Source organism: Manis pentadactyla, chromosome 8 (genome assembly GCF_030020395.1).
Source record: "Manis pentadactyla isolate mManPen7 chromosome 8, mManPen7.hap1, whole genome shotgun sequence".
NCBI classification, from domain to species: domain Eukaryota; kingdom Metazoa; phylum Chordata; class Mammalia; order Pholidota; family Manidae; genus Manis; species Manis pentadactyla.
In genome coordinates this window covers 59,813,914-59,837,688 of record NC_080026.1, presented here as the reverse complement: position 1 = coordinate 59,837,688, position 23,775 = coordinate 59,813,914, and the positions used below count along the sequence as shown (strand labels likewise).

The 23,775-nt window shown below is 37.5% G+C and overlaps 1 protein-coding gene across 3 annotated transcripts in view; it reads left to right on the top strand.

The window, feature by feature from the left end:
- Window positions 1-23,775, top strand: part of PARG (poly(ADP-ribose) glycohydrolase) — a 179,050-nt gene that overhangs the window by 71,636 nt on the left and 83,639 nt on the right. For all 3 annotated transcript variants that reach the window (XM_057505767.1, XM_057505766.1, XM_057505765.1), the window contains 2 exons: window positions 3,602-3,759; window positions 23,253-23,332. In XM_057505767.1, the coding sequence (XP_057361750.1) occupies window positions 3,602-3,759; window positions 23,253-23,332 (238 nt within the window). The remainder of the gene's footprint in view (window positions 1-3,601; window positions 3,760-23,252; window positions 23,333-23,775) is intronic.

Below are 23,775 nucleotides of genomic sequence, written 5' to 3'. Positions count from 1 at the left end.
CCTAATTTTCGTCAGTCTCCAGTCTTCTGAGGCATAACAAACAAGTTCTTACATGTAGAACAAATTCTTACATAATGAATAAGTTACATAGTGAACAGTACAAGGGCAGTCATCACAGAAACTTTCGGTTTTGCTCATGCATTATGAACTATAAACAGTCAGTTCAAATATGAATACTCATTTGGTTTTTATACTTGATTTATATGTGGATACCACATTTCTCTCTTTATTATTATTATTTTTAATAAAATGCTGAAGTGGTAGGTAGATACAAGATAAAGGTAGAAAACATAGTTTAGTGTTGTAAGAGAGCAAATGTAGATGATCAGGTGTGTGCCTGTAGACTATGTGTTAATCCAAGCTAGACCAGGGCAATAAAACATCCACGTATGCAGAAGATTTCTCTCAGAACGGGGGGGTGAGGTTCTAAGCCTCACCTCTGTTGATCCCCAATTTCTCACCTGATGGCCCCCCTGCAACTGTGCCTGTCTTAGGTTGTTCCTCCCTTGAGGAATCTTACCCGTCTCTGGCTAACCAGTCATCTTCCGGGGCCATACAGGGAAATGTGAAGTTGGTAAGTGAGAGGGAAGCCTTATTGTTTGAAATGGTTAGCTTTTTACTTCTTTGCATATTTATGCCCTGTGGCTTCTATGCCCAGCATTTGTCTTGAGGTATCTTTACCACTTGGAAGAATTATGATACTCGGTAAATTTGATATGAGGCACTAATTCTATTTAAGGGTTGTAATTAGGAACGGACTGTATTTCTTAAAAGGAGGAGGTAAAAAAGAATCTGTGGACATATTTTTAAACTACCGTAAAGAGATTTTTGTTTTGTTCTTCATAATGTTCTCACAACAGTGGCTTGACGTTTCCTTTGTCTTTTATTCCAGGCCATTCCCCTTGTTGCACGGATGTAGCCAGGGGTCTGTTAAGACTGTTGCTCCAGAGAGGCCTTAGGGACATTTGGGGTGGAATCATTTCTGAATGTGTGGGATAATCTTGCACATTGCAGTCTGTCACTAGGACACCCCAAAAACCGCAAGCACAGTCACTGGGACAACCAAAAAACATGTCCAAATGCCTGAGGGTCATGTCACCTTCAGTTGAGAACCATTGAATGTTCTTTAGTGTGCCATATTTGTTAGCATTTTACTGAGGTATTTCCTATTTTATGTAACTTCAGTTTCACCTCATTAATGCATTGTGTCTGAAATTCAAGTTTTTCTGTTGGTCAGAGAAAATATATTTTAAAACTCATTTTTTTGTTTATGTTAGTCATTATTTGCTTATGTTTCATGTTCATTCTTTTTTCTTTTCTTCCTTGCTGTTTTCCTTATCTAGTAAAATCTCTCATTACCTATTAGGGTCTGCCTATCTTATTTTCTCTGCAAAGAATTGACTACTGCCCAACCAAGTGAAACCTTACTGTAGTACTCATCATATTTAGAACATTATTTTTTAATTTATGTCTTTACATGTCTCCTCCTACTAGATGATACTCTCCTTGAAGGGAGAGCCTCTTTGCATCCCCATTTTTAACATGGTGCTTAACTAAATGCTTTTGGAATTCAGTGTGTGGTTCATACTTGACAGTGTATAGCCTGTAGACACCAATTACTTAAATCTTCTCTTCCCCTCATGCTTAGGAAAGAAAGTTTCTGTATTTTATTTTATGAGATGTATCTTCAAATGCATAGAAATTTATAAGCAATAACAAGTCACGCTGTAGAACCAAAATCAAACTAGTGGTTCCCTAACATTTTGTTGTGGCTTTAAACAACTTTCTTCTTCCATTGGTGTACTAATGGGGAGAACATTTTAATTCTGTGCTCTGTTCTCTATTGAAAAATAAATCTCTGCTGTAAAAGTTAACAGTTTATTTGATGTCAAAATGTATCTTTGGCAAGTTAAATTGCATATGTTATTATGTAATAATTAATCACATCAACATTCTCTAGGCCAAATCTAGAGTTAATTGTAGATTTATGAAAAGGAAATTAAATTTTGGACATGAGCTTTTTGAAAGATATTGGTTCATATTAACCAGTCTCTTACATAGCTGAGTGCTTGATGAAAAGATTTAAATCTTGTAGTTTTCCCCAAGTATGAGCGGTCAGGACATTTCTCCTCACCAAGAAAACAGAAATAATTTATATTTATTCTATTTTAAATTATAGTATTTGGTTATATGGGGGGCAAAATAACTTATGCTTAAAGTCCGTGAATCATGTATCACCATTAATTTTTTAAGTAATTTTTGTGGATAACTTGATAAATGGTAGTTGAAACTCACTTCTTACCAAAACCACCTTTTCAAAATTCATTGCTGGGCTATAAATAAATGTATAGGATGGGAAATAGAGATCAATATGAGCTATTTTCTCATAGAAATGGGGATGCTGTATGAAAATAAATTCTTAACATTTTCCTTGTTTGTCTACCTTTGTATTTTCCCAAGAGAAATAGTTAAGTTGCAATTTAACTTTTTTTTTTCTAGCAAACTCTTATGCTAGGAATGATGTGTATTTTCTGTTATGCAGAAAAAAGTTCATTGTTACAGCACTACAGTTGTGATTTGTCTTGCCTGCCTTTCTTTGGTGTCATGTTGGGTATTGATTCCTGAGAAATGACCAGGGCAATTCTCTCTGCACACTGGTTTGAGATGAATGTAGATACCCAGGATTCTTAGTTCTGGGTCACATTGAAAAAAGGAGAAGCATCTCTAAATTTTATGTTGGAGCATTTTGAAACTGAAAAACGGACACATAAAGTAGCAGTTGGTCTTTGTCTTTACCAACATGTCTTTAAAAACATAGTTTAAACATTTACAATACAAAAAACTCACTGAACATAATACTCAGATCCTGTGGATTGTACTGAAAATAAACAGTCAGTGAATTTGGGTTTGGTACAACTGGAAGACATTTCAGACATTACAAAGTTGAAGGAAAAATGTCCTGCATCTTCCTTGACTTAGAATTATGTAGGAAATGCCTGTTTCTTACAAATTATACATAAGTCCCTATACACATGTATACATGTATTCCATTAATTGTTTTAATAAAATTATATTTGGGTCTCGTAAAGAAATTGTTGATGTGAAGGGTGATTCAGAAGTAGAAGGAAAAGACTTATTTATTGATGTGTTTTCCTTAGATCATTTTATTTAGGACTAAAATAGAAAAATTGCTATGGCCAAAAATTTTTACTATAAGTGAAAACCAAATTTGGAATATGTAGTAATAGCTAAACTCAGCATTGCATTTTTCTGTTTCTTTGTTTTAATTTTTCATTACATGGGTAATGTATTTTTGCTTCTTACTTGCTAAAGCAATATTGTTTTTCACTAATAAATAAAGTTTGTGTTCTCTTCACTGTCATTATTGATTAGAAATCTGCTGTTTGTCAAATGAGTACATTTTTCCAATCATCCTTGATGAGCTGCCCTTGACTTCAACAGTATTGCTGATTTAAGGATTCAAGAGTGGCCTGAAATAATTCCTGCCTTAATTTAGTAAATGCAATTTGGTGCCTCTGCTTTTGAAATTGCTAAACTAATTATTGTTCTTCTTGTCTGTGTTTTTTGTTTCCTCTGTCAGCCAATACCACTCCTAAAACAGAAGATGAATCATTCCATCACAATGTCACAGGAACAGATTGCCAGTCTTTTAGCTAATGCTTTCTTCTGCACATTTCCACGGCGAAATGCTAAGATGAAATCGGAGTATTCCAGTTACCCAGACATTAACTTCAATCGGTATGTTTTCAGAGAACACCTCTTTAGCAGTGAAATAGAGAAGGGTAGAAAGAACTAATGATATTTATTGAGTGATTTTTCCATAGGACAAACATTTTATGTTCAATTACCTAAGTTAATCTTTACAATTAAGTGAGTTAAGTGATAGTTTTGCCATTTTGCAGGCAAGATAGTTAAAGATCGCTTAGGATCCAGGAGTCAGTTAAGTCCCAGAGTTCAGGTTTAGTCTCAGGTCCATCTTACTCCAAGGCCCATGTTCTCTCTACTCTGTCAGATTGTCCTCCTCCTCTGAGTGCCCTGGATTCCTTATGTCTCTTCAGTGTGATTATTCACAGGGACATTTGTTGTACATTATTCTTTATATGTTGAAATAATGTTAAAGCTGGAGTGCAGGTCGTCCTTTTTGTAAAGTGTGAGTTTGAAGTCATGAGGCTAATTGAAAAATATACTTGTAAAGATGAAAAGCAAATGTGAAAGTTAACTTTGACTTTTTTATAGACATGACTGATTTATCAGTATAATACTTTTTAAAGGAAAACAATATTTACATTATTTGACCAAAATAATACATTGTGAAGGTATTGATAAAGTTTCAGATTCTAGCCATTTCCCTAAATGATTACTCTCCATCATCTACACAAATAAAAACATTATAAAATCTTCTTAGCAGATGAATATCATTTTTTTCCTCCCTCCCATTACCCCTGCTCTCCCCACCCACAAACCTTTATTTCTTCTTTCACCTGACAGTAATCTTTATGGCTTTTGTGAATAATATGTGAGTCTTCTTCCCTAACATCAGGGGTGGGCCTTCAGAAAATTGTTATAGTACATGCTTCTCTTTCCTACTAGCTGTGTGTAATTTCCTTCTCCACCACCTCCCTCTAGTCTCCATCTCCTGCCTCTCTGTGTGGGCAGTGTGAGCAGGGTGCAGAGGAGGAGGTGCAGTCATGGAGCAAAATCATGCTTTTGTTTGCTGTTCTGTTTTTGTCTTCATAGTTGAATGGTGCTGTAATTCCACCTGTACCTTTTTAATGTTTCTTTAAAATGTTTTATTTTAAATTCATTTTAGATGTAAAGAAGTTACAAAAATGGTACAGAGAAATCCTGTACGCAACTTACCTAGCTTTCCCTTATGTTAGCAGTACTATGTAACCACACTATGTAACATGCTATGTAACCGTAGTAAAATTAATCAAAACCTGGAAGTTTACACTACTGGAAGTATGATACTATTAACTGAACTACAGTCCTTATTTGAATCCACCAGCTTTTCTACTGTATTTTTCTGTTACAGGATCCTCTCAGTATATTATATTTAGTTTACTTCATCTCCTCCACTGTACTCCTTAGTTTTTCCTTCTTTCATGACTTGGCACTTTGGAAGACTGTTCTGTAGAATGTTCCTGGGTTTGTTTGACATTTTTTCACAAGTGGAATAAGGTCATACATTTTTGGCAGGGAATCCACCAAACTGAGGTTATGTCCTCTGTGCATAATGTCAGTGTGCTCATGATGTTAGTATGTCTTACTACTGGTGATCACCTGGCTAAGGTGGTGTCTGCTGGGTTTCTCCACTGTATAGTTATTGACTTTTTCTTTGGGATTAGTAAATATCTTGGGGGAGATTGTTGACTATGCAAATGTTTTGCCTCACATTTCCCCCTAATTTTAGCATCCATTGGTGGATCTTGTCTGTAACAGTTACTTCTGTAGTATTTGCCTGTTGTGATTTTTCTATTTCCTTCTTTCCTTCTACATTTATTAATTGGAATTCTAGTGTAAGGAAGAGCCATCCCTTTTCCCCCATTTAAAAAGTATCATAATGAAGTTTGGGTTATTTATTATATTCTGTGAGTTAAAATATAACAGTCGTTATTTATTTTGCTGCTCAAGTTGTTCTAGCTTTAGCCATTAGTACTCTTTTAGTTTGGCATCTGTATTCTTTTAATAAGCTGCTGACCTTTACTTTTAAGATTTTTCTTACATGCTGGCATCACAGGAGATTCCAGGCTCATCTTATATTTTCTATACCCAACTCTAGAATCAACCATTTTTCTAAGGAACCCTGTTCTCTTTTATTGGAGAATGGTATTTAGAGACCAAGATATGGGTAAAGGTGTGCTTATTGTTTCTAGATTGTCATTGTTTCTAATGCCACTTACATTACATGGGTAGCATTTCTGACAATTCCACAAGGCAATAATGAAATGGATTCACATTTCTCTGCAGTGATATAGAATGTTAGCTTCAAAGGCATTATCTTTAGCCTCTTGAAATTTAGAATGATTCTTTCTGTTAAGAAGAGAAAAATTCCAGAATTTTGCTGGTTAGTACCTAATATAAATGTTTACTAAAATCAGGACATTGCAGTACTTTTATTATGTTTTATTTATTTTTTTAGCAAATGAAAAGCATAGCAGATTATTTGACTATAATACTTTTGACATAATTCTTGGGCTACATTTTTAAGTCTTTCAAACATTAAAATATCAGTGATAGCCTTTGTTGTTAATATACAGTTACTTTCCATTATCAACACTAAGGAGGAGTGAGGCAGCAAACAATGAAGAGTAATATCATCTGTGTAAGAGAATTTCTTTAAAATCTCAACAAGATGGTATCTATTTTATGCTATATTCTCTTTGGTTGTGTAAGCACCAGTTGTGAGGGATGTGTCTTTAACTTGTCCTTCCAAATCAGTACAATGGCTAAGTTTAAGAGAATAGTATTTAGTTATTTAGTTTAGGTCAAATATATAGTGAACAATTACAGTATTCTCCACAGTGCATTAAGTGCTTTGAGGTTACAAGGGAAGTGACAAGCCAGTTTCTGATTTTTGTGTCTTTCTCTCCTACACACAACTTATTCTTCCTTCAAGGTTGAGTTTACATGTCACTGTTTCTGATAGCTCTGATCCTGCCCAGGTAGATTTGCTATTCCTCTGGGTTCCTATGACACTCTGTGTGTACTTCTGTTATATAAAGGAGAGGTACACAGCATTGTGACACTTTTATTAGAAAGGATGTAATTTAATAAAGGAAACTTTCCTGGAGAAGTAAGTTTTGACAAGTACAAAAGGGTGAGTAGGAGTTTTTACCCAGGAGGAAAGGAGAGGTGATTGCATTCTAGGCAGGGGGAACAGCATGTGCAGAGGCATAGTGGTGAAGACATGACATGCCCAGAGACTGAGAGAAGAGCAGTGTGGCTGCAGCACAGACAGAGGAGAGGCTGCAGAAGTAGGTGGGGTGCAGTAGGCCCTTCTGTGCCTAGTAGACCATCCTAAGGCAATAGGAAGTCATTAAAGGATCTGATATGGGGGGAAGGGAGGCTGATGCCCCTGATCAGATTTACATTTTCAAAAGCTTGTTTTAACTGCAGGGTGGGAACCAAGCGGAGAGTGGCCAGAATACAATTGTTTACCTAGTTGGGGAGGCTATTGCAGTGCACCACCAAAGAGAGGATGGTAGCTAGGATGATGTGGTGGGGGTGATGGTGTGGAAACATTTGAAGAGCAAGTCAGTGTGATGGTGATGAACTGGTTGGTGGGTGGGTGAGGTGAGGCATCCAGAGTACTTCCTGGGTTTGTACAACCAGGCATGTGTCAGTATATTTTCCTTTTCCTGTTGTACTGCCTACCCTTCTTGGTTATACCCTGCTCATTTCATCCTTTCAGTGGGACAGGGATCTTATCAGTCTTGTTCTTTGTCCTTGTTGTTAAATCTCATGCATTGTAGGCCTTCAGTAATCCTTGTTGAGTGAATGAAAATACATTTCATAGGAGAGGCAGAGCCAACATGGCACCGTGAGTAGGACAGTGGGAATCTCCTCCCAAAAACATATATACTTTTGAAAATACAACAAACTACTAGCGCTAAAAGAGAGACCATAAGACGCAGGACAGTGGCCAAACTGCAGCTACACCAGCGAGAACCCAGCGACTGGTGAAAGGGGTAAGATATAAGCCCCGACCCAGCGGGACCCGAGCGCCCCTCTCCCCAGCTCCCGGCAGGAGAAGAATAGGCAGAGCGGGAGGGAGACGGAGCCCAGAACTGCTGAACACCCAGCCCCAGCCATCTGGGCCAGAGCGCAGACACAGTACGTGCCCAGGGGGCCCTGGATACTGGGAGAACAGGGAGTAAGACCACTGAGCGGGTGCTGAAGCTGATGTCCCTGTGACAAAGAAAAGCGGGGGCTTTTTGAAAGTCTTAAAGGGACAGGGACTTAACAACTTGACGGAAACAACCCAGGTCACAGTACAGCAGCTGGAAATTACAGGGAAAACCGGGCGCACTAACCCCCTGGGCAACAGCTCTGAGACCCCTCACGGAGGTAAACAGCCAAACAGCGCCCCCATCCATTACCCCTCTGGGCGCTGCGAAAGCAGAGAAGCAGCCTGAGACAAACTCCGCCCACAGAAAGGGAAATTTCTCCCTTCCGGCCAGGCAAGACACAAAGACCCACTCTACACGCAACTACCCAACACAAGCCACTAGGGGTCGCAGTTGTCCCAGTAAAGAAAGGCCAGTAGCAAGTGAAAATTTTGACCCTCCCAGCTGACAGTCAATAGCACCTGTCAACATGAAAAGGCAAAAAAATATGATCCAGACAAGACTAACCCAGACAGCTTCGGCATCTGCTACATCTTCCCCTGAGAAGGAATCTGGGGAGATAGCTTTAGCCAGTCTTCCTGAAAAAGAATTCAAAACAAAGTCATAACCATGCTGATGGACTTGCAGAGAAATATACAAGAACTAAGGAAGGAGAATTCAGAAATAAAACAAGCTCTGGAACGACTTCAAAACAGAATGGACGAGATGCAAGAGACCATTAATGGACTAGAAAACAGAGAACAGGAACGCAGAGAAGCTGATGCAGAGAGAGATAAAAGGATCTCCAGGAATGAAAGAATTCTAACAGAGCTGAGTGACCAAACGAAAAGGAACAATATACGAATTATAGGTATACCAGAAGAAGTAGAGAGAGAAAAGGGGATAGAAAATGTCTTTGAAGAAATAATTGCTGAAAACTTCCCCAAACTAGGGGAAGAAATGGCCTCTCAGACCACAGAGGTACACAGAAATCCCATGACAAGGGATCCAAGGAGGGCAACACCAAGACACATAATAATTAAAATGGCAAAGATCAAAGACAAGGACAAAGTATTAAAGGCAGCCAGAGAGAAAAAAAAGGTTACCTACAAAGGAAAACCCATCAGGCTATCATCAGACTTCTCAACAGAAACCCTACAGGCCAGAAGAGAATGGCATGATATACTTAATGCAATGAAACAGAAGGGCCTCGAACCAAGACTACTGTATCCAGCACGAATATCATTTAAATATGAAGGAGGGATTAAACAATTCCCAGACAAGCAAAAGTTGAGGGAATTTGCCTCCCACAAACCACCTCTACAGGGCATCCTACAGGGACTGCTCTAGATGGGAGCACTCCTAAAAAGAGCACAGAACAAAACACCCAACATATGAAGAAGGGAGGAGGAGGAATAAGAAGGGAGAGAAATAAAGAATCATCAGACTGTGTTTATAATAGCTCAACAAGCGAGTTAAGTTAGACAGTAAGATAGTAAAGAAGCTAACCCTAAACCTTTGGTAACCACAAACTTAAACCCTGGAATGGCAATAAATTCATACCTTTCAATAATCACCCTAAATGTAAATGGACTGAATGCACCAATCAAAAGACACAGAGTAATAGAATGGATAAAAAAGCAAGATCCATCCATATGCTGCTTACAAGAGACTCACCTCAAACCCAAAGACACGCACAGACTTAAAGTCAAGGGATGGAAAAAGATATTTCAAGCAAACAACAGAGAGAAGAAAGCAGGTGTTGCAATTCTGGTATCAGACAAAACAGACTTCAAAATAAAGAAAGTAACAAAAGACAAAGAAGGACATTACATAATGATAAAGGGCTCAGTCCATCAAGAGGATATAACCATTATAAATATATATGCACCCAATACAGGAGCACCAACATACCTGAAACAAATACTAACAGAACTAAAGGAGGAAATAGAATGCAATGCATTCATTCTAGGAGACTTCAACACACCACTCACTCCAAAGGACAGATCCACCAGACAGAAAATAAGTAAGGACACAGAGGCACTGAACAACACACTAGAACAGACGGACCTAATAGACATCTACAGAACTCTACATCCAAAAGCAACAGGATACACATTCTTCTTAAGTGCACATGGAACATTCTCCAGAATAGACCACATACTAGGCCACAAAAAGAGCCTCAGTAAATTCCAAAAGATTGAAATCCTACCAACCAACTTTTCAGACCACAAAGGCATAAAACTAGGAATAAACTGTTCAAAGAAAGCAAAAAGGTTCACAAACACATGGAGGCTAAACAACACGGTCCTAAATAATCAATGGATCAATGACCAAATCAAAATGGAGATCCAGCAATATATGGAAACAAATGACAACAACAACACTAAGCCCCAACTTCTGTGGGACACAGCAAAAGCAGTCTTATGAGGAAAGTATATAGCAATCCAAGCATATTTAAAAAAGGAAGAACAAGCCCAAATGAACGGTCAGATGTCACAATTATCAAAATTGGAAAAAGAAGAACAAATGAGGCCTAAGGTCAGCAGAAGGAGGGACATAATAAAGATCAGAGAAGAAATAAATAAAATTGAGAATAATAAAACAACAGAAAAAATCAATGAAACCAAGAGATGGTTCTTCGAGAAAATAAAATAGATAAGCCTCTAGCCAGACTTATTAAGAAGAAAAGAGAGTCAACACTAATCAACAGTATCAGAAATGAGAAAGGAAAAATCACGATGGACCCCGCAGAAATACAAAGAATTATTAGAGACTACTATGAAAACCTATATGCTAACAAGCTGGGAAACCTAGGAGAAATGGACAACTTCCTCGAAAAATACAACCTTCCAAGACTGACCCAAAAAGAAACAGAAAATCTAAACAGACCAATTACTAGCAACGAAATTGAAGCGGTAATCAAAAAACTACCGAAGAACAAAACCCCCGGGCCAGATGGATTTACCTCGGAATTTTATCAGACATACAGGGAAGACATAATACCCATTCTCCTTAAAGTTTTCCAAGAAATAGGAGAGGAGGGGATACTCCCAAACTCATTCTATGAAGCCAACATCACCCTAATACCAAAACCAGGCAAAGACACCACCAAAAAAGAAAACTACAGACCAATATCCCTGATGAACGTAGATGCAAAAATACTCAACAAAATTTTAGCAAACCGAATTCAAAAATACATCAAAACGATCATACACCATGACCAAGTGGGATTCATCCCAGGGATGCAAGGATGGCACAACATTCGAAAGTCCATCAATATCATCCACCACATCAACAAAAAGAAAGACAAAAACCACATGATCATCTCCATAGACGCTGAAAAAGCATTTGACAAAGTTCAACATCCATTCATGATAAAAACTCTCAGCAAAATGGGAATAGAGGGCAAGTACCTCAACATAATAAAGGCCATCTATGAAAAACCCACAGCCAACATTATATTGAACAGCGAGAAGCTGAAAGCATTTCCTCTGAGATCGGGAACTAGACAAGGATGCCCACTCTCTCCACTGTTATTTAACATAGTACTGGAGGTCCTAGCCACGGCAATCGGACAAAACAAAGAAATACAAGGAATCCAGATTGGTAAAGAAGAAGTTAAAATGTCACTGTTTGCAGATGACATGATACTGTACATAAAAAACCCTAAAGACTCCACCCCAGAACTACTAGAAGTGATATCGGAATACAGCAAAGTTGCAGGATACAAAATCAACACACAGAAATCCGTGGCTTTCCTATACACCAACAATGAAACAACAGAAAGAGAAATCAGGAAAACAACTCCATTCACAATTGCATCCAAAAAAATAAAATACCTAGGAATAAACCTAACCAAAGAAGTGAAAGACTTATACTCTGAAAACTACAAGTCACTCTTAAGAGAAATTAAAGGGGACACTAACAGATGGAAACGCATCCCATGCTCATGGCTAGGAAGAATTAATATCGTCAAAATGGTCATCCTGCCCAAAGCAATAAACAGATTTGATGCAATCCCTATGAAACTACCAGCAACATTCTTCAATGAACTGGAACAAATAATTCAAAAATTCATATGGAAACACCAAAGACCCCGAATAGCCAAAGCAATCCTGAGAAAGAAGAATAAAGTAGGGGGGATCTCACTCCCCAACTTCAAGCTCTATTATAAAGCCATAGTAATCAAGACAATTTGGTACTGGCACAAGAACAGAGCCACAGACCAATGGAACAGACTAGACAATCCAGACATTAACCCAGACATATATGGCCAATTAATATTTGATAAAGGAGCCATGGACATACAATGGCGAAATGACAGTCTCTTCAACAGGTGGTGCTGGCAAAACTGGACAGCTACAGGTAGGAGAATGAAACTGGACCATTGTCTAACCCCATATACAAAAGTAAACTCAAAATGGATCAAAGACCTGAATGTTAGTCATGAAACCATTAAACTCTTGGAAGAAAACATAGGCAAAAACCTCTTAGACATAAACATAAGTGACCTCTTCTTGAACATATCTCCCCGGGCAAGGAAAACAACAGCAAAAATGAACAAGTGGGACTATGTTAAGCTGAAAAGCTTCTGTACAGCAAAAGACACCATCAATAGAACAAAAAGGAACCCTACAGTATGGGAGAATATATTTGAAAATGACACATCCGATAAAGGCTTGACGTCCAGAATATATAAAGAGCTCACACGCCTCAACAAACAAAAAACAAATAACCCAATTAAAAAATGGGCAGAGGAACTGAACAGACAGTTCTCCAAAAAAGAAATATAGATGGCCAACAGACACATGAAAAGATGCTCCACATCGCTAATTATCAGGGAAATGCAAATTAAAACTTACAATGAGGTATCACCTCACACCAGTAAGGATGGCTGCCATCCAAAAGACAAACAACAACAAATGTTGGCGAGGCTGTGGAGAAAGGGGAACCCTCCTACACTGCTGGTGGGAATGTAAGTTAGTTCAACCATTGTGGGAAGCAGTATGGAGGTACATCAAAATGCTCAAAACAGACATACCATTTGACCCAGGAATTGCACTCCTAGGAATTTACCCTAAGAATGCAGCAATCAAGTATGAGAAAGATCAGTGCACCCCCATGTTTATCGCAGCACTATTTACAATAGCCAAGAATTGGAAGCAACCTAAATGTCCATCGGTAGATGAATGGATAAAGAAGATGTGGTACATATACACAATGGAATACTACTCAGCCATAAGAAAAGGGCAAATCCTACCATTTGCAGCAACATGGATGGAGCTGGAGGGTATTACTCTCAGTGAAACAAGCCAAGCAGAAAAAGAGAAATACCAAATGATTTCATTCATCTGTGGAATATAAGAACAAAGGAAAAACTGAAGGAACAAAACAGCAGCAGAATCACAGAACTCAAGAATGGACTAACAGGTACCAAAGGGAAAGGGACTGGGGAGGATGGGTGGGTAGGGAGGGATAAGGGGGGGGAGAAAAAGAGGGGTGTTAAGATTAGCATCCATAGCCGGGTGGGAGAAAGGGGAGGGCTGTACAACACAGAGAAGACAAGTAATGATTCTACAACATTTTGCTATGCTGATGGACAGTGACTGTAAAGGAGTATATAGGGGGGACCTGGTATAGGGGAGAGCTTAGTAAACAAAGTATTCGTCATGTAAGTGTAGATTAATGATAAAAAAAAAAAAAAGCAGTTCCTGTGTGGTGACCTCCAATGAGTTCTACAGAATGATATAAAGGGCATATAAAAGTGTAGGCAAAGGGTCTGTTTGTGTTTATACAGAGGATCAAAGCCTAATTTGGCTACCCCGAAAATGAACTAAGATACGATATGAAAAAGAACTTCCAACATCAGCACTCTCGGGAAGACTCATGACAGAAGATGATCAGCAAAAAAAAAAAAAAAAACCCCAACAAAGATCCACGCACTGCCACAGGTGTAGATGCACTCATCCCACCAGTTCCTGGACTTGCCATGGGAATGATGAAGAAGATATCTAAGCTGGCCTGTGCATACAGTAAAACAACAAATTTGACTGGATTTATACTGTTGGAACTCAACCAAGAATTAGGAGAAGTGCAAATTGTAGCACTCCAAAATCTTACAGCCACAGACTATTTACTGTTTAAAGAACATATGGGATGTGAACAGGCCCCAGGAATGGGTTGTTCTAATTTATCTGAATTCTCTCAGATTGTTCAAGTTCAGTTGGACAATATCCACCATATCATAGATAAGTTTTCACAAATGCCTAAGGTGCCTAACTGGTTTTCTTGGTTTCACTGGAGATGGCTGGTAATTACAGGTATGCTTTGGTTATGTAACTATACTCCTATTATGTTAATGTGTGTGCACAATTTAATTAGTAGTTTAAAACCTATCCATGCTGAAGTTACTCTACAAGAAGATATGTCAAAGAAATAATCAATCTTCCCAGGTTTTCTTCTGCCTGCTACTTCTATAGCTTTTCTTCTTCCTACCTAATTACAACCTTTAAATAGAACTCGTGCCACATGTCGAATTTACCGAGTATCATAATTCTTCCAAGTGGTAAAGACACCTCAAGACAAATGCTGAGCATAGAAGCCACAGGGCATAAATATGCAAAGAAGTAAAAAGCTAACCTTTTCAAACAATAAGGCTTCTCTCTCACTTACCAACTTCACATTTCCCTGTATGGCCCCGGAAGATGACTGGTTAGCCAGAGACGGGTAAGATTTCTCAAGGGAGGAACAATCTAAGACAGGCACAGTCGCAGGGGGCCATCAGGTGAGAAAATGGGGATCAGCAGAGGTGAGGCTTAGAACCTCCCCCCTCATGTTCTGAGAGAAATCTTCTGCATACATGGATGTTTATTGCCCTTGTCTAGCTCGGATTAACACATAGTCTACAGGCACACACCTGATCATCTACATTTGCTCTCTTACAACACTAAACTATGTTTTCTACCTTTATCTCATATCCACCTACCACTTCAGCATTTTATTAAAAATAATAATAATAAAGAGAAATATGGTATCCACATATAAATCAAGTTTAAAAATCAAATGAATATCCATATTTGAACTGACTGTGTATAGTTCATAATGCATGAACAAAACCGAAAGCTTCTGTGATGACTGCCCTTGCCCTGTTCACCATGTAACTTATTCACTATGTAAGAATTTGTACTCCATGTAAGAACTTGTTCATTATGCAACAGAAGATTGGAGACTGACGAAAATTAGGCTTGGGGTGGATTAATGATTGTGCATTGAGTATTGACCTCCCTATACAGAATTTTATTGTTGTTAACAACTATTTGATCAATAAATATGAGAGATACCCTCACCAAAAAAAAAAAAAAAAAAAAATACATTTCACAGATGAAACCTTTGAGAAATTCAGTGATTGGTTATAGCACAGTAAGTTAGACTCCTTATTCTCAGTCTACTGTCTTTTACTTTTCAAACTGCATCTTATTCCTGGGAATTAGATGCACATATAATTAAACAGTTTTACCTTTGATTTCTTTAGTATTTGAGGTAGGACTGAAAGAACACAAAAAGAATTGGTATCTGCAGTTGCAGTTAAATATAAAGAACCTGTTGATTAATGTAATTTTTTTGCTTATTTGAAATTTATTAAAGATTTTTCTATACTCTACAAGTAGACACATTTGTAGTTAAGGGCTATGCATCTCACACAGATTTTCTTTTTTAATTTAGAAAAAAAATAGTCAAATTTTATATGTAAGTAAAGAAGTGGAAATTTAATTTTGAAGAATATAATGATCTGTTTCCATGAATTAGTTATATTAATAGTAAGCATTCTCGAAAGAGTAAGTAACCTTTATGTTCATTTGAAATAAATGTTTGATCAGCTCCAGCATCTGCCAGAGATTTTATAAATGATAAAATTTTTATCCATAATTCTGAATACAATCCCAGTGGTTCTGGTGGTGTTTTTCTGGATATGGTTTTGGTAAGAAGTAGCTCTAATTAATAACATTTTACAATTAGTGTTTCAGTGTCCACTTACAGCCTTTCTGTGGGATGAGTAATTAGCTAGTGCATGTATCTTCATAGTCTCTAAGATAAACCTTGGATGACTTAGTTGCAAGCTTTCTCAGAATATTGATTCTTTGACTTAACTGTAGTAGACTTTTAAAATGTTTAATTTTTTTGGTAGGAACTATGTGTTCTCTTACTAAGTTTAGGTTTTATCAGAAAGCCTCTTTTCTAAAAAGCCTCTTTTTAAAAAATGTTTTATGGGTTTTTCCAAACATAGTAAAAAGTAAAGAGAACAGTATAGTTGAACCCATGTTTCAATTACCCAACATTTTTGGGGTTGTTTTTTTTTGGTCTTTTTTCACATATCCAATTCCACATCTATTTTTCCTAAGTATATTAAAGCAAATTCTAGATGTTAAGGTTTACCCATTAAGAATTCAGTATTTAAATTCTTCACAGATAATTTTAGACCTGTATCTTGGTTAAATGTTTATAGCCCTTTCCTCAGAAAAGGCTTTCTGTGGATAACTGTAAGTGTACATTCCACATCAGGTAGAACAGAAAAAGCATAAGGGAGCATAAAGTTAAGCATGGTTAGAATCAGCAATTATAGATATTAATCAGGAATAAGAAATTGTATATAGAATACAATCTCACTTATGTTAAAAGTTGAATATGGACTGGTGAGAAAATGGATCAAAATATGATTATCATTGAGTGGTGAGATAAACATGTTTAACACTTTCACTCCGTCCTTTTCTGTATTTTCCAAATTGTTTATAATAAGCATATATTATAATGAGGATCCTCCAAAGAGTAAGTAGCCTTTCTTGGGATAAGTGTTTGATCAGCTCTAACATCTGCCAGAGATGCTGCAAATTATAAAATTTCTATCTTTTACTATTTTATTACTTTTATAATCAGACGAAAAATAAGAAGAGGAACAATCATCAAAAATGGAAAAGACAAAGTTAATAAAAAGAGTAGACAATTTTTGGAATTTTATCTTCAGAGTGGAATCCCACTGATTTTTTTAGCTTTCCCAAATAGCTAGTGTGGACCGCTTCTTCCTTCCTGACTATAGCCAAATAGACACAGCATCATTACCTCCCCTTCACCCATCTTTCCCACTCATCATGTGAAGCACAGGCCCACAGGGCTCTCTGAAGGCTGTGCACCTGCAGCACCCACAGCTTTCTTTTCTCAGCACTAAGATGAACTACAAGTTTGGGGTGACTGACAGAAATCAAGAAGTCTTGGGAAGCTGTGGCTTTTCTGACTCCCCATTACCTGCCACCAGTTACCAGGATTTATATTCATTTAATCTATGTTTTAATTTTAAGGCATCTTTGTTTTTTAGCTAAACTTCTGAAAGAGGAATGCTGGGACTTCTTGGCAATGGCACATCTATCTTTTCCATTGTGCATGGTCATTTATCCGGAAGACTGTGCTGGCTGGCTCTGACAGCATTTTAGGCTTGGTGGGAAAAGAGGCTGAGCCAATTTTCTTAATGAAGGGAGTATGGATTAGAACAATGTAAGCATTTTATGTAATGACTTTTAATTTTTTTTTGGAGGGGAGCATTATGTCATACCTTATTCCAGCCAAAGCACCTCTGCTTACTCAGCATTGTCTGAATTCTTTTTTGCTTGAGAATATCTCTTAATAACAATAGCTAGTATTTATTAAGTACTTGCCATGGACCTATCACTGTGCTGTTATTTTTTTACTTAATCAATCTTATAAATTAGTACTTTATTTTTCTCATTTTTCAGATGAGGAGATAGAGGCTTAGAGAGGGTAGTTTACTTCACCAAGTTACCTGGTAGAATTGGAATGAGGATATAGTTGGCAGCTAGAAACTGTGTCCCTTAACCATTCTGCTAGATAGCCTCCTTTTGAATGGCCCTGAGTAATACTTCTTAACCTCATAGCTAGGCAGAAATCAGAACTATTTTTGGAAATAATTCTTGATCTGTAAAATGAGCCAAAGCCATTTGTCAGTCCAGTGGGACCATGAAGGATTTAAGTTCACAGTATCCCATTAGTATTTTCATCAATAACAGTTTAAGTGGGTTGTTGAATATTGGAAACCAGGCATACTTTTATCTTCCAGGCTCATGGATGTTCTTTTGATCACCAGGACATTGAATAATTAAGGCAGGTAAAGCCTGTGGTAGTCTCCATCATTGTTTTAGGGAGTCCTCAGCAACCAGGATGTCTTCACTTGCCTCTCTGAGTTGGTACGTGTTTTTAATATGCCTAAACTAGCAAACAGCAGGGATATGTGGTCATTGGTGCTACCTATTGACAGCTCACATTTTTTCTATCTGTGCAAGTTTCTAGACTGGGAAGCTTCTATGCTGATAGGTTTAATGAAAGTAAATGACTTGTTGGCAGAACTGGGACTTGAACACTGTCTTCTGTTAAACTCAGTGCTCTTTCACTGTTTCACTTCCTCCCAAAAACAAAATGCTTCAGGCATGCTCCAGAAATGGAAACAACCCAAAGTTCTCCCTTTGCATACAGTTTATGAAAGATCAAGTACCTAATTTGATGAGCCATTTGGTAAGCTGATTGTGGAGCATTTTGTTGTTGTGTTTTCTTTCTTTGCATAGTTACTATTTATGATTATAGGTTCTGGCATTTGGGAGGTGTGTGTCTGTGTATTTAGTCTCAATAGAGGTATGGCTAGCTAGTTGATTGAATAAGAAAAATGTTGAGAGTATGTGGTAGGAGACTGACGTCAATAAATTGAATAAGTCTTCCTGTTTTTATTTATTATTGTGTTCTTCCAGCCCTGCTTAGTTATGTTAAATACCCCTGACCTTTTCCCCTGCTTGCCTTTCAGGGCCTAAACATTCATATAAAGACTTCCAATGTGATTAGCATTGATGCTTCTGTGATTGCTTAAAAACTGGTGGTCAGAGATTAATTGTGGGTTGCAGCAGTGGGCAGCCCAGGAGGCTTTTACATCTGCCTCTTCTCTGGATTGAAAATGCTGTTGGGGCCATATGGCAGAGTGCTTCAGAGAAAAGCCAAAAACGGCTTTCTGGCTGGGTTCCAGATTATCATTTGCTTCCATTTTAAAGTGGAGTTTATAGTGCTTTGGGTTTGATTTACTATATACTAATAGGATTAATCCATAACCTGTAATCACATGTGTGTGTGTGTGTGTGTGTGTGTGTGTGTGTCTAGAATCTAATTCCAGTAATGTTATCAATATTCCATTCAGGGAAAGATTTTATTAGACTATGTTTCTCTTTATGTGTATGGAAAGAAAAACACCAGTTAGTATCTGACCCCTGATTGACTTACTCCCTTGGAAAAAAAAAAAGTTTTGTTTAGAACAAAGTGACGTTTGCCTGACTGGCTTTTTCTGTTTACTTCCTTCAGCAATCTGGAATTGTCAGTTAAATGCAGCTTATGATTTAGCTGCATTCAGTTAAATGCCAAATGTCTTCCCTACATGCATAGTGGTTATTACGGCAGTTTACGTGCATGTTTAACATAAACATTTTTGGGCCTGCTGACTTAAAATACAGCACCTTCAGATATACTTACCCAGCACTTAAAAATCTAAATAAAAAAATCGGTGTTGAGAAGTTTAAAAATTGGATGGTGCTTGATTATTATGATAAGTTCTCTTCTCTTTGGTTCTCTGTTCCTGTGTTTGTTTCTCTGAGTGAATTTCTGCCTCCCGTACCCTCCCTCTCTCTCCCAACCCTGTTTCTGGCAGTCTCTTTCTGCTCTATCTTCCCAGCGCTATCTTTTTCTCTGGCTCTTTCCTCTGTCCTTCTGTCTTTCTCCTCCCACCTTAAAGGCTGTCCTCAGATAGTTGTACATCACTCTTGTGACTTTCATTCATGCTGTTCGCCTCTGTTTTTATGTTACTTTCACTTGCTTTCATATGAGGATAATTCACTTTATTTGGATGGCTGTACATAGTAATTTAAAATTTCACAACATCAAGTCTGAGAATTGGCCCAAGGATTTTAAACCTGTTTCATCTTCCCCAACTTTCTACCTCCCCTTTGCGTTCCCTCCTTCCACTCCAGGTACTCATCTCTGCTTCCTCAGAAAGATGGAAAAGTATATTTGGTTACATAGTGACTTGATAGTAGGCCAGGACCTACAAATAAACACAATACATTGAGATTCTGCTTAATTTGGACCTGTAAGGTTTGGACCTGCAACATAAACGGTGCTGCTCACTTGTAGTGAGTGATAATAGCTGCCATAAAATCTTTCTGGAAAGCCCATATTGCTAGGGTAATAAATCTGTAAGGTTAACAGTTTGTCATCTTGGTTATGAAATATGCGAATTTTTATGCAATTTTACAAACAACTAACCACATATAGAAGCTAGGGGGTAACTTTATGTTGTTGTTATCATTAATCTACAATTACATGAAGAACATTATGTTTACTAGGGTCCCCCCTTCACCAAGTCCCTCCCACAAACCCTATTGCAGTCACTGTCCATCAGCATAGTAAGATGCTGTAGAATCACTACTTGTCTTCTCTGTGTTGCACAGCCCTCCCCATGCCCCCCCCAACATTATACATGCTAATCAAAATACCCCATTTCTTTTTCCCCACCCTTATCCCTCCCCTCCCTCCCATTCTCCCCAGTCCCTTTCCCTTTGGTAACTGTTAGTCCATTCTTGGCTTCTGTGATTCTGCTGCTGTTTTGTTCCTTCAGTTTTTCTTTGTTCTTAAACGCCACATATGAGTGAAATCATTTGGTATTTGTCTTTCTCCATCTGGCTTATTTCACTGGGCATAATACCCTCTAGCTCCATCCATGTTGTTGCAAATGGTAGGATTTGTTTTCTTCTTATGGCTGAATAATATTCCATTGTGTATATGTACCACATCTTCTTTATCCATTCATCTACTGATGGACACTTAGGTTGCTTCCATGTCTTGGCTTTTGTAAATAGTGCTGCGATAAATATAGGGGTGCATCTGTCTTTTTCAAACTGGACTGCTGCATTCTTAGGGTAAATTCCTAGAAGTGGAATTCCTGGGTCAAATGGTATGTCTATTTTGAGCATTTTGAGGAACCTCCATACTGCTTTCCACAATGGTTGAACTAGTTTACATTCCCACCAGCAGTGTAGGAGGGTTCCCCTTTCTCCACAACCTCACCAACATTTGTCGTTGTTTGTCTTTTGGATGGTGGCAATCCTTACTGGTGTGAGGTGATATCTCATTGTGGTTTTAATTTGCATTTCTCTGATGACTAGCCATGTGGAGCATCTTTTCATGTGTCTGTTGGCCATCTGAATTTCTTCTTTGGAGAAGTGTCTCTTCAGATCCTCTGCCCATTTTTTTAATTGGCTCATTTGCTTTTTGTTTGTTGAGGTGCATGAGCTCTTTATATATTTTGGATGTCAACCCTTTATCGGATCTGTCATTTATGAATATATTCTCCCATACTGTAGGGTACCTTTTTGTTCTATTGATGGTGTCCTTTGCTGTACAGAAGCTTTTCAGCTTGATGTAGTCCCACTTGTTCATTTTTGCTTTTGTTTCCATTGCCCGGGGAGATATGTTCATGAAGAAGTCACTCATGTTTATGTCCAAGAGATTTTGGCCTATGTTTTTTTCTAAGAGTTTTATGGTTTCATGACTTACATTCAGGTCTTTGATCCATTTCGAATTTCTTTTGTGTGTGGGGTTAGACAGTGATCCAGTTTCATTCTCTTACATGTAGCTGTCCAGTTTTGCTAGCACCATCTGTTGAAGAGACTGTCATTTCTAGGGGGTAACTTTTTATGTTTCGAGAAGTTATTTCTGTAGGGCAATAGCTATTTTCTCCTCACCATGGAGCAACAGTTTTATTGAAGAGGAACTTTTTTCCCTATAATTGAATTTTTTATTGCATCAGTTCTCTCTAAGAAAAGGTGATGGCTGCCTTTATATTCATACTGCTTCCCTCTACTAAGTAGTAAACCTAGAAAGGAATTTTGCAATGGATCCCAAGGTATTCATTTAATAAATCAATTTATTTGATACAGGATGTTTAACTAAACTGCCAACTGGTTGCTCATTTTGAATGTCATTTTGATGTAAGCAGACTATGTTCTGGTTGACATTTTGCAGAAGAAATCAGGTGAAACCTGTATTTTCAAAGATCATTTCTTTCAACAGGTAGCTGGATTTTAAAAGTGTTTGTAATAAACATTTTAGAAAAACAAATTATTTTAGATGAGCAAAATTTTCATAAGTAATTATCTGAAAGAATCTATTTAGATTTTACATCTGGTTAAAATACATTCTGACATTAGTATTCTTTTCAGGAAATAAGTATTCACATAAATTGTTTTCTCAGAAATTGATCATGAATACAGAATTTCAGATCACTGAAAACAGGATCATTTGAAATCTACATTTCCTTCCCTTTTTCTAATTCATTTCAGTTGCTCAATAGGATTTTCTCATGGAATTAACTTTTCCTCTCTATATAGTTGCATAAGCTTACTTTTCTAATCATGAAAAATGTTACCTATTCAAGCACTTATTAAAATGAACTTTTACTTGAAGGGTTTCTTGTTTTAAAGGCAGAGAATATGGCTAGAGGCAGATGAATCATTTATAGCCACAGATCTCTTTATACTTTTTTAAATGCCTTTGGAAAGCTAGATCTTGTGCCTAAAAGCATGCTTTTGTGTTTGAAACCTTTTATTGAACTACTATTCAGGTCATATGTTTTCAAAGCTCCTGCTTTTCTTTCCTCAGGATATATTGTATTATGTGTTACCAATAACAATGCCATGTCATTTCAAAGAAAATGAAATTAAGCAACACAAGTCCAGGTTGCTGCAAACATGATGACATAGGGTAGGCACTGTTTTGGTTACCATGCAAAGGATATATTTAATTCCTAAGAACTGGTCACTCTTGTGATGTCTTGTCATACCTGCTGCTTGTTGTTGTCATCATCATCACCCCTCAACACAAACAACCATGTGAATTTTTTCCCATATACCATTTTTGTTCATTCATGTTACTACCTACTAATATTATGAATTATAAATAGTATTTGCCATTGGGAAAGGGATTGAGCATTAACTCACTGGCCTAATTGACTTTGGATGACCAGATGGTACCTTCTCCCTGGAGCAAGATAGATTGTGGTAATGTGGGTATTACAGAGTGCCATCTGAACTGAACAACTTTTAAAAAGCCTGGTTCTAGTTTGTGTCAGTGCTCTCCAGATGCTGTTTGAACTCAAATAGTTTTCCAGTTCTCTGTCATGACAGAATTGCCTCTGGAAGAATTACTTCTTTTATTATGTGGTAGCAACATAGACTTAGTTTTTTGTGAATCATTAAGGTGTTGAAAATCTTCCTTCACCCTCTTTTATTTTTTGGTCTTTTTCAGGTTATTTGAAGGACGCTCATCAAGGAAACCAGAGAAGCTAAAAACACTCTTCTGCTACTTCAGAAGAGTCACAGAGAAAAGTAAATTCCTTTGTTTTTTACTGTAGTTTTTATCACTGATGGGGATAGTTAAGATCAAGTGACAGGTCAAAAACATTTTGTGTTCAAAGTACATCTTTCTGCCCAAACCAGGTAAATTCAATATATGTTCTGGATTTGATGCATATGTTGTATATATACATAAATGTGTGCCATGAATATGTGTTGGTTTTATATACTCTGAAATTTAACTAGTGTTAGCATACCTTAATGGGTTTTCATGGATAAAAGTAGTAAGTCAATACTTTCAAAAGAAAATATATTGACCAGGGGATATGTTTTGTGTGTTCCTCACTTAAAGAAGCATTCACTGTCACAATTAATTAAAGTTTATTTGCAGAGGTCAACCAATGCATTGCCTTCCTACCCATTCCTCTCTTTTGTACCCACTTTAGACCCTTTGTGGAATTCTTACGTAAGAGTGT